General features: G+C 42.0%; 1 protein-coding gene across 1 annotated transcript in view; it reads right to left on the bottom strand.

Annotated features, from left to right (window-relative positions):
- The window catches only part of LOC140731031 (uncharacterized), an 85,243-nt gene extending 73,883 nt beyond the window's left edge, over positions 1-11,360 (bottom strand). The window contains exon 1 of the mRNA XM_073052223.1: positions 11,023-11,360. Within this exon, the coding sequence (XP_072908324.1) occupies positions 11,023-11,249 (227 nt within the window). The 5' untranslated portion in view covers positions 11,250-11,360. The remainder of the gene's footprint in view (positions 1-11,022) is intronic.
- Positions 11,361-18,007: the final 6,647 nt, after the last annotated feature.

Below are 18,007 nucleotides of genomic sequence, written 5' to 3'. Positions count from 1 at the left end.
CCAACCAGCAAGCCTCATTAGAGGCATTGCCGCATGAAAAGGAAGTGGAGGCAGCTTTATCTGAGGCCAAAGTCCCAAAGTCTTTGAGCTGGGCACAGAGCAGCTAGCTGACAATAATGATATGAGATCAAACTCACCATGTCACTCAGCCGAGAGGACTATGAAATTTGTCCAAGACCAGTCTGCTTTTGCTAATACTCACTCACCAGCAGACACTGAAGACCTAGGCCAGCCAATCAAGACTGAAAGGGGGTCTCCTCTTCCAAAGGATAACACCCCACAACTCAAACAGGACAGAACAGAGACCACCTCCCTCATGAGCTCACGGCTCCTACATACCATGGCATAACACAGGTGGTGACGCTGCTCAACCTCCTGGTAAGCTGCAGCAAATACCAACCTAACCACAATGTGTCAGATCTTGCGAGACGCCCAGCTCGACATGACCTGCTGATGGCTGGACTCGCCAAATTCAATGATAAGCCCGAAGGTTACTGGGTCTGGAAGTCCACATTCTCCAATGGCACTGAAGACCTCAAGCTCAAGCCTAGTGAAGAACACAACCTGCTGTTTAAGTGGCTTGGACCACAGTCTGCTGATCAAACAAGCAGGTTAAGGTCAATTTACATCAAACACCCCAGTACTGCTCTCATTTTAGGCTGGGAAAGACTGGAAGTGTGCTACAGATCCATGGGGGCAATGGAGATTGCACTCTTCGACAAAGTCCAGTCCTTCCCCAATGTCTGTGAGACCAAAGAGTCCTGTAATTAGAGTTGGGGGAAGCCAAAGCCAAAGTCTACTTATGTGGCTTGTCTTACCTCAACACTGTACAAGAAATTCGTCCTATTTTGGAGAAACTCCGCTTTACTCTACTGGAGAGCTGGATGTCAGAATGGAAAAAGGAGATGGCTTCCCACCCTTCTCCTTCTTTCATAGTTTCATCTGGGTGAAGTCAAAATGAGGAACGATCCCAGCTTTATCCTGACCAGCTCCAACTCAGCACCACCTAAATCAGAGAAACCTGTTAGAGGCACTGAAGTGGACAACACTGTCCAAAAGGCTAACTCTAAAATATCATAAGATCCCAACAAACAGTGCCCTCAACATTGGAAATCACACTCTTTCTAGAAGTGTAGATGCTTCAGGGAGAAACCACTAGAGGGCTGAAGGACCTTCCTTAAAGAACACTCCACATGTTTCCGCTGCCTTTCTTCAACCAACCACCAGGCGAGGGGCTGCCAGCCTCCCGTCTCGACCTCACAACAACGAGGTTTGACAAGCAACATGGTAACCATGGGTGAATCTGTGTTTGTTCACACTGAGGAGGACAACAAACTAGCTCCTTAAATGGAAGATCTTACTTTCCTGAGGGTGATGGATAACGGGTTCCATCAAGGCAGCTCGAACAGCTGGGTGGCACCACTACCCTTCTGTAGACCCCAACACCACCTCCCAAACAACCATGAGCAGGCAAGCAGCCACTTTCCTTCATCTTACACGAATGCTCAAGAAACACCCTGAAATTACTTAGGAAGGAAACAAACAGTATAAATAGAAAAAATAAACTGTTGGAAAATTATTGAATCATGAACTCTGGTTACAAATCTGTAAAAATTAAGTCAACTTTTTGAGTTTGTATAGATTCTAGATTTGTTTTGGATCTTCTGTTATATACTTGATTCTATCTAATTGGTTTTTTTGGAAATTTGGGTAGTGATGTCTCTTGAAGGGTAGAACTTGACTCCTGTATTTTGAATTCAGTTGATGGTTTTATTATTCTTTAGTATTTGACTGTGTTATTCAATTGATCAGGAGCATTGATTCCATGTTTAATGTTTTTTTTGTGTGAAAGCCATGAGTTCAGTTGGTGGATACCAGGTGGGGAGTGTTATGCCCTTCCTGATTTGGTTTGTTACTTTATTTCTAATTACTAGATCTCACTGCGTACTTGTGGCTTCACAGCTGTTGTTACTTGTTCATTAACGCTGTTAAGCAATAGCTTTCATCATCAGGGCAGCCACTTTACATCAGTTATACATTTCATTTAGAAGTTAGAAGCACTTGTTAGAAGTCAAAGGAATTTCAATCAATATGTGAATCTGCCTTTCGTTAGAACACTTAGAAGAAATACGGTCTTTTTTCACTGGCTCCTTGCATACTATAATGTGTTGGTGAACAGTAAAACCACCTTCAACTACAACTTGCCAGAACTGGAGTTATCAGTCTGTCTAGCTTGAGAAAACAGGAAAAACTCTTGATTGAAGGCAGAATGCCACATATTTAGTGTTTTAGATGAGTTTGTCATTTGTTTCAATCTGATAATATAATTATTATTAATTCTTTAACTATGTTATTGGGAATTCCTGTTCTTTATTTTTCCAGTCAGAGCAAGACCATGGTTTTCCATCTTAACCATTCAATGTTAAGGACTAGAAGTTTCAGATAAACTTCTTGTAAATTGTTATATGTTTCAAACAGAACTCTTAAGGCCAGCTCCCACACAATATTGAATAAATGAAATCATCTTCTAAACGTTCACTCTTTCATTGATGTCAATATAACTATTCAGGAGAGGTCAGGGAGAAGTATAAATGAATTAATACAAATTGCACAAGCATTGCGTATTGTAAATGCATGTGTTATGTAGGTGCATTGTCAAGCCTACAAATTGGTTCCAATCATTCAATTGCAAGAATTGTTTAACATGAAGTGTATTACAATGGACTGGCAAACACCAGCCTAGTTACATGTCACTCCACAAATGCTGACCTATCACTATTTCATTACACAATGGTAGAAATCAGAACCAAGCACAGTTTGACTGCTTAGTGAAGCAAAACTGGGTAATTTATCTACGGGAATATAGCCAAGCTCAACCAAAGGTTACAACGTAGATTTACATGTTCAGTTTTTAAAACTCTCTTTAAAGACTTAGTATGAGGTATATCTGAAATTTCCTCAGTTCTTGTTTGATTCTGAATCTTGTTCAAGTTAAAGAACCAGGCACTAAGATGACGAGACAAATTTTCACTCTGTATGTTAGTATGATTTGGAAATACCAAGTGAAAGGTTGGAGCAAGCAGGTTTATCATTAATTATCAAAAGGGATTAGTTGTAGTCAAGTGAGACCACCAGAGACACCTCCGTTTATTGCAATCGAGATAGTACAGATGGCAGTGTATACTCAAGTCAAGTAAGTAAAGCCTCTGTAGTGAGACTTTACCAGAAATGTCTACCTGAACCATAGCATCCCTTTGCTCAATAGGAGCTGCCAGAGACAGATGAGATAACAGAGGCACATGAAACATAGTCAACAACTAAGGCTCCATTACTAACTTCAAAATATCATCGGCTGTCTGCTTGAAGTTTCAATGGACTTCAACACTTCTATTGTGAATGGTGATTGATCTTGCAAGTAAGGAATTTAAACATATCCAATTTACAATGATTAGTATCAGTAAGCGGTAAGCCAATTCCATATTAAAAAAAACAGAAATTTTCTGTTCAAACATCAGAAAAGTGTGGCTGACAGGCTGACAGGGTCCCATGCCGTTCTCCGTGTGCACAAGTAAAGTAAAAGTTACTTGGAGGTTCCAACGAGATGGCTATCCCTTGACTTCATTATATGGGAAAAAGGAATTCAACCTCAGTAGCTGATTAATCCTAAATCCTAGGCTACTTATATTTGAGCTAGGGACTGAGTCTGCTGTTGGGATACAAATTTTCTCCTGTGTGGAATAGTCAAGGTACACTACCTTAGTTGCTGAGATAAAGTTGCAGAGAAAAAGAGAGGAAGTTGCCATGGTCTGGGTTGGAGTCTCGCACAAGGTGTTGCCATGAGCTGGGTCAGAGCCCCACGTGAAGCACAGTAAAATCTGGTAAGACTGTTGTTTTAAAAAAGGGAATTCCAAAATGTGTGTGTGTGTGTGTGTGTGTGTGTGTGTGTGTGTGTGTGTGTGTGTGTGTGTGTGTGTGTGTGTGTGTGTGTGTGTGTGTGTGTGTGTGTGTGTGTGTGTGTGTGTGTGTGTGTGTGTGCATGCACGCCCTGATTGCATGTGTGTGGACAGTGTGTGAAATTACCCTGTCCTGGACCACTAAAGGAACCTGGCAGCATACAAGTTTGTACCAGAAAGTGTTAAGTATGTTGAAGTGCATGGAATGGATTAAGTGAATGTCTGCATTCTTGAGTGTGTTTTGCATCAGAAAGGAAAATCTCAGAAGAAGGCAAGGTGGCTTGTGATTGTACAGATGTGAAATGCAAAAAAATCGGTTCGATGAATCTTGTAAACAAGCAGAGAAAGTGAGCAAAAGTTAAAGGAGGAAAAGACACAGACTAGACAAAGGATAATAATGTCTACCTCAGTGTTTGAAAATAGTACCCGAGTCTGAGAATATGAGTCTAGATGTTGTACTCCTGTCTTCCCCTTGTACAGCTTCAACAAGGCCCACACCATAACACCTCTTGACTACCGTAGATTCCGGACTACAGAGCGCACCTGATTAAAAGCCGCTGGCTCTAATTTTAGAAATAAAATCATTTTTTTAATTGTAAAGGCCGCATCTGATTTTAGGCCGCACCGGATTTTCGGCCGCAGGTGTCCCACGTTGTAATATGAGATATTTACACAGAAAGATATTACACGTGAGGATTTTTTTAACTTTTAATTAAATCCATATGGTAACAAAAACAAATACATATTGCAAATGTTTTTTTTCGAACCGTGCCCGTACGCGGCTACTTTTAAATATACGTTGCGTATACTTCTTTATTGAACAACATTCCAATATCTCCTAACGACTGGTAAAAAAATATATATATTGCAGCCTACCAGGAAAAGTTATTGATACCTTTAACTTAAAAGCAGAGTTCGCTCAGATCCAAAGCCGCTCGCGTAATGCGCTCCCTCCCTCCGTCCCGTTTCATCGCAAACCGGCATTTTCCCACAAGACACCGCGAAACCGGGTGTGACGTCATAGCATCCCGCGATGTAATACAGAAAACAAATATAGTTTAAACTAAGTAGGCAGCACAATGCTTCGAGTGTTTTCCATGTTGATGAGGGTGAGTACAAATGACTGATTTACAATAATTTAATTGTGAAAGTGCGCTTGATTTATCGTACAATTTCATTGGACCTCTGTGAACTACTCATCAATTTTATTGGTCTACTGTTACGAGGCAAAATGTTTACGAGGCGGCATGAAAAAAATCATGCATTAGCCGCTTCGGATTATTGGCCGCAAAGTTCAAAGCTGTTCAAAATGTGGGAAAAAAGTAGCGGCTTAAAATCCGGAATCTACGGTACTTAGTGAGGCTGGCGTCAACTGGTGCTCCGACACAGTTCCCAATAGCACTACAGGAGGCAGAGGGTTACAGGGAGAAAATGTTACCCTCGCACTACAGAATAGCACAAAAAAATGTCAGGCGGGAGACAATGAATATGTAGAAATGCTTTCAAAAGTATCCGGATTAAAGTTCAAAGTAAATTTATTATCGAAGTATATACATGTATACGTCACCATATTATAAGCCTGAGATTCATTTTCTTGGACTTACTCAATAAATCTAAAGAATAATAACCATAATAAAATCAATCAAAGACCACACCAGCTTGGGGGTTCATCCAAAGTATAGAAGACAAAAACTTGTGCAAATACAAAATGAAATAAATAATTTTAATAAATAAATAATTACCAAGAACATGAGATGAAGAGTCCTTGAAAGTGAGTCCATAGGTTGTTCATTTAAACCCATTAAATCATATATGTCAAACTCAAGGCCCGCGGTGGAATTATCTTTGGCCTGCGAGATAATATCTAATTACTATTAAAGTTGGCCCCAGTAATCGAAGCGCCTATGGCGTATGATATGGCTAATGCTGAGTTTATTCAGGTACCAGGTTTTCAGGGTTTTTAGTGTTTATTCGGCAGTCTTCTTCATAAGAAACGGAATTTGTAAAGTGAAACACTTTGTAGTTATAGCAGAGACTGAGACACATGAGAGCAGGCTGAAAAAAGGAGGCAACGAAAGCTGCGTTCGCACGCGTCCGACTGATCCGGCCCGCATGAAGCTGCATTTTCCTCAATCCGGCCCGTGACCTAAAATGAGTTTGACACCCCTGCATTAAATGATGGGGCAAGGGAAGTTGAGTGAAGATATCCCCTTTTGTTCAAGAGCCTGATGGTTGAGGAGTAGTAACTGTTTCTGAACCTGGTAAGTCTTAAATTTCCTGTACCTTCTTCCTAATGGCAGCAGAACATGTTCTGGGTGGTGGGGGTCCCTTATGATGGATTCTGCTTTCCTGTGACAACGTTTCATCTAGATGTGCTAAAGGGGGGTGGGAGCTTACCATGACGGAATGGGTTGTGAAACTACTTTTTGTAGGATTTTCCATTCAAAGGCATTAGTATTTTCATACCAGGCTGTGATTCAGTCAGTCAGTATGCTCTCCACTACATATCTGTAGAAGTTTGTCAAAATTTTAGATGTCATGCTGAATTTACGCAGACTTCTAAGGAAGAAGAGGTGCTGCTGTGCTTTCTTTGGAATTGCACTTGCGTGCTTGGCCTAGAACAGGTCCTCCAAAATAATAATGATGTGCAATTAGAAGTTGCTGACCCTCTCCACCTCTGATCCTCTAATGAGGATTGGCTCACGGACCTCTGGTTTCCTCCTTCTGAAGTCAATAATCAGCTCCTTGGTCTTGCTGGCTTTGATTAAGAAGTCATTGTTATGGCATCACTCAGCCAGATTTTCAATCTCTAATGGGAAGGATGAAATAACTAGAGGGAACAAATGAGCGACTCCATTGCTAAGGCAACTACAGCAAAGACTTACGGCCACATAGCACTCCAGTGTGATCAGGCTGCCAATACTTCCTAAATTATTTTGATGAACTAGTACAATTATAGCATGATGTTACTATAACCAGCAAGGGATAGGACTGAACTTAGGTAAAAGTATGTGCAATGCCTATCACCTATACCCCAGGCAACCTCAAGTCCTGTTAATGGCACTTACTGTGTGTGTGGCCACCAGGCCCAACACTGGCTGCCAGGAGTACACAAAAACGGGATCTGTGACCTGAACCAAAGCCATGGAGAGGTGTTGTTTACCTGGCCTCTGTATCCCACTCTCTCTGCATCCCACTGTGCAGGGCCACCATCGAAGGATTATTACAGAACGTGAGCGTTTCTGATAATGGCATCCCCATTCTGGGGTCCTGGCAGACTCAATTCCAAGTGTATAAACATAGCCTCAATGCTCTAAAAATTGGCGAATGATACAGCTTTAGCTTTACATGATCTGAGCCAGGCCATCAATGACACTTCTGCCAAAACGCTGGCAATCCGCACTGTGTCCTCAAAGTCAACTAGCACTAGACTTTTTGTTGTCTAAGACAGGTGTTACTTGTGCTATTAAGTCTTGCACGCATGTCTCTGACCTGAACAGCCAACTAGTCCTAATGAAGCTGTAATTTTCAGAGAATCTGCATTATTGAAATTCAGTAAGATGTGTTTTCCTCTACAGGACAAAGAAGAGGGAGTGTGGAAGTTGCAGTAAGACAATGATAGCCTGCAGCAGTTATAATCAAGTAAGATTTTTGAATTGAGACTGCTAGAGACACCTCTTCTTACTACAGACGAGATAGACTGTGGCAACGTGTACTCAAAGAGTGAGGCGTCTATAGTGAGACTCCCCCAGAAACAACTTTCTGAAGCATTGCATCCCTTTACACAATAGACATAGACAGATGAGATAACAGAAAAGTATAAAAACATTCTCAATAACTAATGATCTATTGTCTTTACTAACTTCAAAATATCATCAGCTGTCTGATTGAAGTTTCGATTGACTTTAACACCTCCATTGGGATTGATCTTGAGAGTAGGAAGTTCAAACATATACAATTTACAATATTAAATTTCTGGAACTGAAAAGCCAATTCACTATAAAAATAGTAGCTTTCTGTTCAGACCAGAACAGTGTGGGTGACAGAGCCCATGCTGTTCTCCTTGTGCACAAGTAAAGAAAAATGATGATGTACAAACAAGCTGGATGAACTCAGCAGGTCGGGCAGCATCCGTTGAAACGAGCAATCAACGTTTCGGGCTGAGACCCTTCGTCTCGGCCCAAAACGTTGACTGCTCATTTCAACAGATGCTGCCCGACCTGCTGAGTTCATCCAGCTTGTTTGTACATCTTGATTTTATCACAGCATCTGCAGTATACTTTGTGTTTAAAAACACAAGTGCATGTGTTCTGGGCCCAGTTATTTTACTTTCAGTGACAACAGTTATTTTGACAAAATGAATGATGGATTGGAGCATTTAAAGAAAAGTAATTCAAGAAAGATGACAGCAAATCTGTGAGGAGCACGTTTCCATTATTGGCAATGAAAAATTGGTAGGGTAAATTATTCTAATGTTGGTCAGCTAAGATACTAGGGAAGACTCCCCTACTCATCTAAAAATTGAGGCATAGGATATTGCACTTATAAAGATGAATGAAATCTCATTTAATCTCTCTGCACTGCATCAAGTTTTTTAGAATAGTTGAAATCACTGAACCAAGTATGGGTCCTTGCATGTATTTCTGGAACACATCATTGCAGTTATGCATGCTGGGGTAAGATATCTCAACTACCAGTACTCACTGCTGACACTGGATACCTGCCAAGTTCAACATTTGATAGCCAGTACCAATAAATTTACCTTGACAATCTCAAAATATTTTGTCTCATTTTTAAAATAAAATTTGTTCAAAAATGAACAATACAGTAAATAAATCAAATCGAAAGCGTACAGCCCTGCTTTTTTAAAGAACATTTCGGGGGAACATATAGGAGTGCAGAGGGTAACATTGTGAGAAATGCTTCCATAATATCGGGAATGACAGAATAACTTGACCAAAGAAGTGTTCTAAGAGAGCTTCATCAAACATTTCCGCACCATCCACCACAAGTGGGTCTTCCTGTTGACCAATATTTTAATTCCCATTTCCATTTCTGTTCCAACATATCAATCCTCTTGTACCCAGATGAGCCCATCCTCAGGATGGAGGAGCAACACCATATATTTGGTCTGGGTACCCTCCAAACAGGTGGCATGAATATTAATTTCTCCTTTCAGCAAACAAATTTATTCCCCCCCGCCCAAACCTTCCGCTATTCCCCACACTTCTTCTCACCTGCCTCTTTCTCCTATGGTCCACTCTCCTCTCCTACAAAAATCTTCCTTCTCCAGCCCTTGACCTTTCTCACCCCTGGCTTCACCTATCAACTTCCAGATAGCTGCTTTCCCCTCCCCCACCTGTTTTATTCTGGTATTTTTCCCCACTCCTTCTCACTCCTGAAGAAGAGTCTCAACCCAAAACATTGACTATTTATTCTCTTCCACTGATGCTGCCTGATCTGCTGAGTTCCTCCAGTGTGTTGTGTGTGTTGCTTTGCAGTTCCAGCATCTGTAGACTTTCTTGTGTTAGTTGATGGTGACATTTTCCTCCTAGTTTGTTATGACATAGAATGAGACAATCTGACTCTCAGAGCAATCCCACTGATCTCATTCCCCAATTATTTCCTTGTGACCAGTTCTCTCTCATGTGCCTCCCTTTTAATTCTCTTCTGAATTTCCTACCACACACCTACATTAGGGGTAATTTACAGTAGGCAATTAACCAAGCCAATTAACTGCTCTACCAAGCCAATTTTTTCAAGTTGACTATCTCAACATGGATCCCATGTGATCTGTCCAAGCCTATCAAATGGGACATTGTCAAAACCCTTGCTGAAGACCTTGCAGACATCTACTGTCCCAATCTCATCAATTATCCTGGTTATTTCTTCAAAAGGCTCAATCATTTTTGTGGGGTATGTTTTCCTACACAAAGTCATGCTATCTTTAATCAGCTCTTTTCAGAAATTGGCAGAAGCACATTGAGATGAGAGAATGAGGTTGAAAGACAATATTCACCACCTCATTCTCCTGCACATGTTCACACAGATTCATGCCTTCGTTACTATTTAAAATCTCTTCCCCAAATTCTTCCTTTGCCTTTCTTCCCTCAATTTGTGGTTAATGCAATACCCCATTTTCACAAATGTCTTTCATTATCTTTCCACATTATCTGCACTGATTTTATTCCTAACTTCCTGAGAGCTGAGCTCCCTTTGTACTACCATTTGTGCCTTATGTAGCTTTATAAGTGCAATCATAATCTCTCAATTGTGTGAATTCTCCAGATATAAGAGACTGCAAGTGCTGGAATCTGAAGTGGAAAACAAACAGCGGGAGGAACTCATCAGGTCAGGCAGCATCTGTGGAAGGAAATGGATAGAAAATATTTCAGGTGGAGACTTAAAGATTGAAGGGAAGTAACCAGTACAAAGAGCTGAGGGGTAAGGGGTAGAGCAAGAGCTGGCAAGCAATGGGCTGATAGGCAGATGGCGGAGGGAAGAGTGAAAATAGTGAGAAGTGATAGGTGAAGGTGACAGAGGGCCGTAATTGATGGATTCTGACTGGAACAGAAGGTGGAGCATGGAACCAAATAAGGGAGGCGAATAGGTGGATATTAACAGGAGGGGGGGGGCAGTGAAAGGAGTGCACTGAGGGACGGGGCGATTAAAGGGTTAATGAGGGACTGTAATGAGCACAGGTAGAACTAGGTAGATCAGGAGGAGAAAGAAGAAGAAAAATGACTTGCTACAACAAAGCATCAAAAATTGATATGGTGACTGATTTCATCTTCTGTTTGGCGCCCTGCGGGTTCATTTTAATCGTGGTTTATTATTAACCATGGTTTAATACTTCTGCTCCTAGACTCTTTATTCCCTGAAGTTTTGTGGCCTCCTTTACCCTGTTCGCCTGTAACATTGCAGCTACTTCAATTTCTTACATTCCTTCTACCACGAATAGTTTGATCCTGGGATTGTTCTTTTCCCGACGCAGGACACGTATTCCTGTACTTGAGCACAAGACACACACACCCCCCACCCCGACCTAAACAAAAATATCAAACGGTACCGTGTCTCTCCCGAGTCCAGGAAGCCGTAGAGGGTCAACAGGACCTGCCGGTTGCTGGGATATCCCAGGAAAGTTCGAACTAATTTCTCCTTGTCCCGGTGCAACTCCAGAACTAGAGTTGCCACTGTCCGCCGTACCTGCTTGCGGTCCGCAGACAGCAGCTGGGAAAAGCAGTCGCCCGCGCCCGCGTCCCCGTCCCCACCTTCCCCGCCGCTATGTTCACACATGCCGGCAAGTCTCCGTCTCACTGGAGTTCACACGTCCCTGGAGCGGCAGACCCAAACGTGTCAATGAACACGGGCTCGGACAACCAGCAGCGCCGCCAGGCATTCTGAGAGTTGCTTTAATGCACAGCACGTATTTCTGAAGGTAAGCGGACCCGTCGACCCACCCCCCTGTCCGACAACGGAGAAAGATGTCTCCGAATGTCCAATCAGCCTCGGCCAGCGGAAGGAGAGGTTAAATCAGGTGCAACTGGGAAACGCTATTGTTTTCGGACAGGTTTTGGGTTGTTACAATACCACAACCCTTTAGAAATGTTCGCGCAGCTGAATTTATGAGCATTGGACATGGAACAGTACCACACAGGAATAGTAACCCTCTCGTCAGCCTGTACAGGATCTATATCCCTCCACAGTACCCCTAAATATTCAGCTGTCTGTGACGCAAGAGTTTCTGCGGATGCTGGAAATGTTGAGCAAAGCACACATGTTGAAGGAGCTCAGACACGAGGAAATCTGCAGATGCTGGAAATTCAAACAACACACACAAAATGCTGGTGGAATGCAGCAGGCCAGGCAGCATCTATAGGGAGAAGTACAGTCGACGTTTCGGGTAGAGACCTTTCGTCAGGAGCTCAGCAGATTAGGAAGCATCTATGGAGGGGAATAAGTCAAGTCAAGTTAATTTTTATTGACATTTCGACCATAACTGCTGGTATAGTACAGAATAAAAACGAGAAAACGTTTTTCAGGACCACGGTGCTACATGAACAATACAAAAACGACACTGAACTACGTAAACCAACACAAAAACTACACTAGACTACAGACCTAACCAGCACTGCATAAAGTACACAGAACAGTGCAGGCATTACAATAAATAATAAACAAGACAATAGGCACAACAGAGGGCAATAGGTTGGTAGTCCGATGGCTTGGGGGAAAATCTGTTACATAAATAATCAGCTGAATGGCGGCATCCGGGATTCCGTCCGTTTCTGTACTCCCACCGAGTATTTCGTTGCCACAGGTGTAGTCCAATTTAATGTCTGAAACATCGACTGTTTATTTACTAACATATAAGCTGCTTGACCTACAGGTCTCCACTTCTCAAAAAAAACTTGGCTTTTGAAATATACCTCCTTTGAACTTTCTCCCTCTTGTGGTAAGTATTAGACATTACTACTTGAACTTGAACACAAGAGAAAACAGCACAAATTTTGTCTAATCTCTCCTAATAACTTATACCCTCTGATGAGGTAAATATCCTTTTTGTCAAATCCAAAGCTTCCGAATCCTGCCTCTAAAGGGGCAAATTACACACAATTATGCATCATCATTGTTTTGCATTCTAGGCAGGGTTAGAGAGTCATAGAGCACAGCAGCACAGAAACAGGCCCCTTGGCCCATTTATTCTGTACCAAACATTAATCTGCCTAGTCCCATTGACCTGCACCCGGACCATTGTTCTCTATACCTCTCGCAACCATGTACCTATCCAAATTTCTCTTAGATGTCAAAATTGACCCTGCATCCACCATTTGCACTGGCAGCTTATTCCACACTCTCATGACCCTCTGAGTTCCCGCCCATGTTCCCCTTCAACATTCCACCTTCCACTCTTAACCCATGAACTCTAGTTGTAGTCACACCCAACTTCCGTGAAAAACCACACTTGCATTTACCCTATCTATAGCCCTCATAATTTTCTATACCTTCATCATATCTGCCCTCATTCTTCTACATTCCAAGGAATAAAGTCCTAAGTCCTAAAAAAAAAGAGAATAAGGTTGAATGTAGGCATTCTGTAAAACCAGTCTAGTTAAAGTTTTAGGGTCAACCTGCACATAAACAGCTCCCTTGGCCCACCATGCCCATGCTAACTATTGTATTTAATTATTTATTAATTGGCCAAATTTGCTCCACAGCTTTCTATGTCCTGACTATTCAAGTGCTTGATTCAGTGTTTCCTACATGTTGGGAGAATGTCTGCCTCCACAACCCCCTCAAGAGTTGTGTTCCAGACTCCAACCACCTTCTGGGTGAAAACATACTCCCTCAAATCACATCTAAGCCTCCTACATTTCCAGTTATACCTATACCATCTTGCTTAAGACAACCTCCACCAAGAGGAAAAGATTCTTCCTCTTTACCTTATCCAACATGTCATCCTCATCTGCTCCAGGGAAAACATGCCCAGTGTAGCAAAACTATGATTCAATGCAGACAACAACATGGTGAAAAAAAGGAATGAGCTACTGGATGAATTCAGTAGGTCAGGCAGCATCTGTAGAGGGAAATGACCATACTACTATGTACTTATCTCTGATTGTAGATTTCTGCTTCTCTAAGCTCTTGTTATGCAGTCTGTTTGTTTCCACTAAAGTTTATGCACAAGTTATGTATAACTTATGTTCTATGTGTTGACTGAAACTACAAGCCCTGTGATGCAGCTGCAAGCAAGGTTTCCATTGTAACACACACAACATGCTGGTGGAACTCAGGAAGCTGGACGGCATCTATGGAAAAGAGAAAACAGTCACAGTTTCGGGCCGAGACCCAAGGGCTTTGAATTTCCAGCATCTACAGATTTTCTCATGTTTGTAAGATTTTCGTTGTACCTGTACCTCAACATACTTGCGCACATCAAAAGCAGACAAGACTGATTTGAAAAAATTACTTAAGTGAAGAAAGAGAGAGGAGACTAGTTCTGTTATTTATAGTAATGAACATATATAAGCATGTCAGACTTTATAAAGTTATTAATAATATGGGAGCTTGTTTGCCTGTATGGGTGTCCAAAACTCACCCTTCAGCTCGTCTAGCCCATGACAATCTGATCTTCTGTCTAGTACCATCTACTTGCACCTGGAACAGATCCATCCAACTCCATCCAAAATTAAATATTTCAATTGAACCCATGGTGAGAGTGTGGAATGAGCTGCCAGCACAAGTGGTGCATGCGAACTCGATTTCAATGTCTAAGAGAAATATGAGTCGTTACATGGATGATAGAGATACGTACAGCTATGGTCTCAGTGTAGGCCCACGGGTGTAGATGGTTTAAATGGTTCAGAAGGGCCTGTTTCTGTGCTGTACTTTTCTATGACTCTCTGACTTCAATCTGCATCTAACACATCTCCTGGCAGCTCTCCCCACACTGGTATATCTTGTGATTGAAGAAAATTCCCCTCAGATATTTTACCTTTCACTCTAAACTTATTACATCTGTTTCTTGTCTCATCCAACCTGCAAGGAAAAAGCCTGCATACATACACCCTATCTGTACCTGCCCCCCACCCTTCCCACCTCCCCCTCCCGCCACTAATCTGTTCAACCTTTCCCTTGAACTCAAGCCCTCATCCCAGCAGCATCTTTGTAAATATTCTCTTCACTCTTTCAAGAATTCCTGTAGGTAGTAATCAGAACTGCATACAAAACTCTGAATTCAGCCTCACCAATGCCTTGTACAATATTAATGTAACCTTCCAATTCCTGAACTCAGTGCCCTGATTTATGATGGCTAATGTGTCAAAAGCTTTCCTTACGACCCTATCTGCTCTACCTGTAATGTTACTTTTTGGAATTATGGATCTATATTTCCTAGTCCCTTTATTCTGTGGTACACCACAGAGACTTACCATTCACTGTGTAAGTTTTCCCACGCAAAGTGCAACACCTCACACAAATCTTCATTAAATTCCATCTGCCATTTTTCAGCCCATTGTCCCAGCTGGTGAAGATCCTACTGCAAACCCTGATAACCTTCCTCACTGTGCACTATGCCCCTAATCTAGATGTCACCTGCAAATTTGCTGACCCAGTTGACCACATTATCACCCAAATCATTAACATAGATGATAAACAACAACGGACCTAACATCGATTCCTGCAGCACACCACTAGTTACACCACCATTCGGAGAGATAAATACTCTGGCTTCTCCCACTAGGTCAATTTACTTCATTCTGAATGCCAAGTGACTTAAAATTCTGGAGCAGCCTTGTGTACAGGACTTTGTCAAAAGCTTTTCTAAAGTCCTTTCGACAAGGCCTTACCTTCACCAGCCTTCCTGTTAATCTCCTCAATGAGTTCTATAAGACTGGTTAGACAAGACCTACCATGCACAACACCATGTTGACAGTCGCTATTAGGCCCTGCCTATCCAGATAATTATATATGTCAGAGTCACCAGACCATATTTCCTGTCTTATTCTTGGATCATTTCATCATCGAAGCAATGTTATTTCATTTAGCCAAGGATGATTCTCACCTTTGGACTGGATGGTTGTGGTTTGTGTAACATTAAATATATTAAATATGTGAAAAATTAACTTGTGAATGAATTGAAAATAATTGAAAGACAAATACACTAAAGTATGAAAAAAATGCATTTAAATGCAGTAAGTGCATCGCCATACCATAATTAGTACAGCTGTCAACTCACAGCACCAGAGACCCAGGTTCACTTCTGTCCACTGGTGTCTGTGTGGAGTTTGCATGTTCACTCTGTGAGTCATGGGTTTTCTCCAGGTATTCTGGCTTTCTCCCACATCCCAAAAAAGTGTTCAGGCTGAAAGGTTAATTGACTACTGTAAAATGGCCCCGATGTGTAGGTGGTTGGAGCAATCTTTGGGGGGGGGGAAGAATAAAAAATACATGTCATGTAGATTAGCATAAATGGATGGTTGATGGTCGGTGCAGATTCAGTGGATGAAGGGAATTCCTCTTTGTTGCATCCCTCCACATCTCTCTGTGCATTTAAATTAATGTTAATAACAGAAACATGAATTACCCTCTCAATACATACAAAATGCTGGAGGAGCTCAGAAGGCCAGGCAGTATCTATGGAAAAAAGTACAATCGCTGTTTCTCATGCTATCTCCTTGCCTGCCCATTGCCTCCCTCTGATGATCCTCCCCCTCCCCTTCTTCTTTCTTCCATGGCCTTCTGTCTCTTTCACCAATCAACTTCCTAGCTCTTTGCTTCATCCCTCCCCCTCCAAGTTTCACCTATCATCTGGCGTTTCTCTCTCCCCTCACCCCACCTTTCAAATCTACTCCTCACCTTTTTCTCTCGAGTCCTGGCGAAGGGTTTCGGCCCGAAATGTCAACTGCATTTTGTGTGTGTTACTCGGACTTCCAGCATCTGCAGATCTTCTCTTGTTTGTGATTTGATTACCCTCTCCATAGATGCTGCATACAATCACTCACAAAACAAAGTACAAAGTAAATTTATTATCACAGTACATATATGTGACCAGAATCAGAATCAGGTTTATTATCACCGGCATGTGACATGAAATTCGTTAATTTAGCAGCAGCAGTTCAATTCAAAACATAATCTAGAAGAGAAAAAATAATAATAATAATAAATAAACATGTAAATCAATTACAGTATACATATATTAAATAGATTTTTTAAAACGTGCAAAAAACAGAAATAATGTATATTTTTTAAAAGTGAGGTAGTGTCCAAGGATTCAATGTCCATTTAGGAATCGGATGGCAGAGGGGAAGAAGCTGTTCCTGAATCGCTGAGTGTGTGCCTGCAGACTTCTGTACATCCTACCCGATGGCAACAGCCAGAAAAGGGCATGCCCTGGGTGCTGGAAGTCCTTAATAATGGATGCTGCCTTTCTGAGACACCGTTCCCTGAAGATGTCCTGGGTACTTTGTAGGCTGGTACCATATACAACTCTGAGATTCATTTTCCTGTGGGCATACTCAGCAAATCTATAGACCAGCAACAATAACAGGATCAATGAAAGTTCAATCAGAGTGCAGAAGACAACAAACTGTGCAAATGCAAATATAACTAAACAGCAATAAGTAACGAGAGCGTCAGACAGACATACTTTATTGATCCCGAGGGAAATTGGGTTTTGTTACAGCCGCACCAACCAAGAATAGTGAAGAAATATAGCAATATAAAACCATAAATAATTAAATAATATTAAGTTAATCATGTCAAGTGGAAATAAGTCCAGGACCAGCCTATTGGCTCAGGGTGTCTGACACTCTGAGGGAGGAGTTGTAAAGTTTGATGGCCACAGGTAGGAATGACTTCCTATGACGCTCAGTGTTGCATCTCATTGGAATGAATCTCTGGCTGAATGTACTCCTGTGCCTAACCAGTACATTATGGAGTGGATGGGAGTCATTGTCCAAGATGGCATGCAACTTAGACAGCATCCTCTTTTCAGACACCACCATCAGAGAGTCCAGTTCCACCCCCACAACATCACTGGCCTTACGAATGAGTTAGTTGATTCTGTTGGTGTCTGCTACCCTCAGCCTGATGCCCCAGCACACAACAGCAAACATGTTAGCACTGGCCACCACAGCCTTGTAGAACATCCTCAGTATCGTCTGGCAGATGTTAAAGGACCTCAGTCTCCTCAGGAAATAGAGACGGCTCTGACCCTTCTTGTAGACAGCCTGTGTTCTTTGACCAGTCCAGTTTATTGTCCATTCGTATGCCCAGGTATTCGTAATCCTCCACCATGTCCACACTAACCCCTTGGATAGAAACAGGAGTCACCGGTGCCTTAGCCCTCCTCAGGTCCACCACCAGCTCCTTAGTCTTTTTCACATTAAGCTGCAGATGATTCTGCTCGCACCATGTGACAAAGTTTCCCACCGTAGCCCTGTACTCAGCCTCATCTCCCTAGCTGATACATCCAACTATGGCAGAGTCATCAGAAAACTTCTGAAGATGTTGAAGATAATGAGATAAAGAGTCCTTAAAGTGAGATCAAATCA

Source organism: Hemitrygon akajei, chromosome 7 (assembly GCF_048418815.1).
Source record: "Hemitrygon akajei chromosome 7, sHemAka1.3, whole genome shotgun sequence".
Lineage (NCBI taxonomy): Eukaryota > Metazoa > Chordata > Chondrichthyes > Myliobatiformes > Dasyatidae > Hemitrygon > Hemitrygon akajei.
The sequence above is the reverse complement of the archived record's forward strand: the minus strand, read 5'-3'. Positions and strand labels throughout refer to the sequence as shown.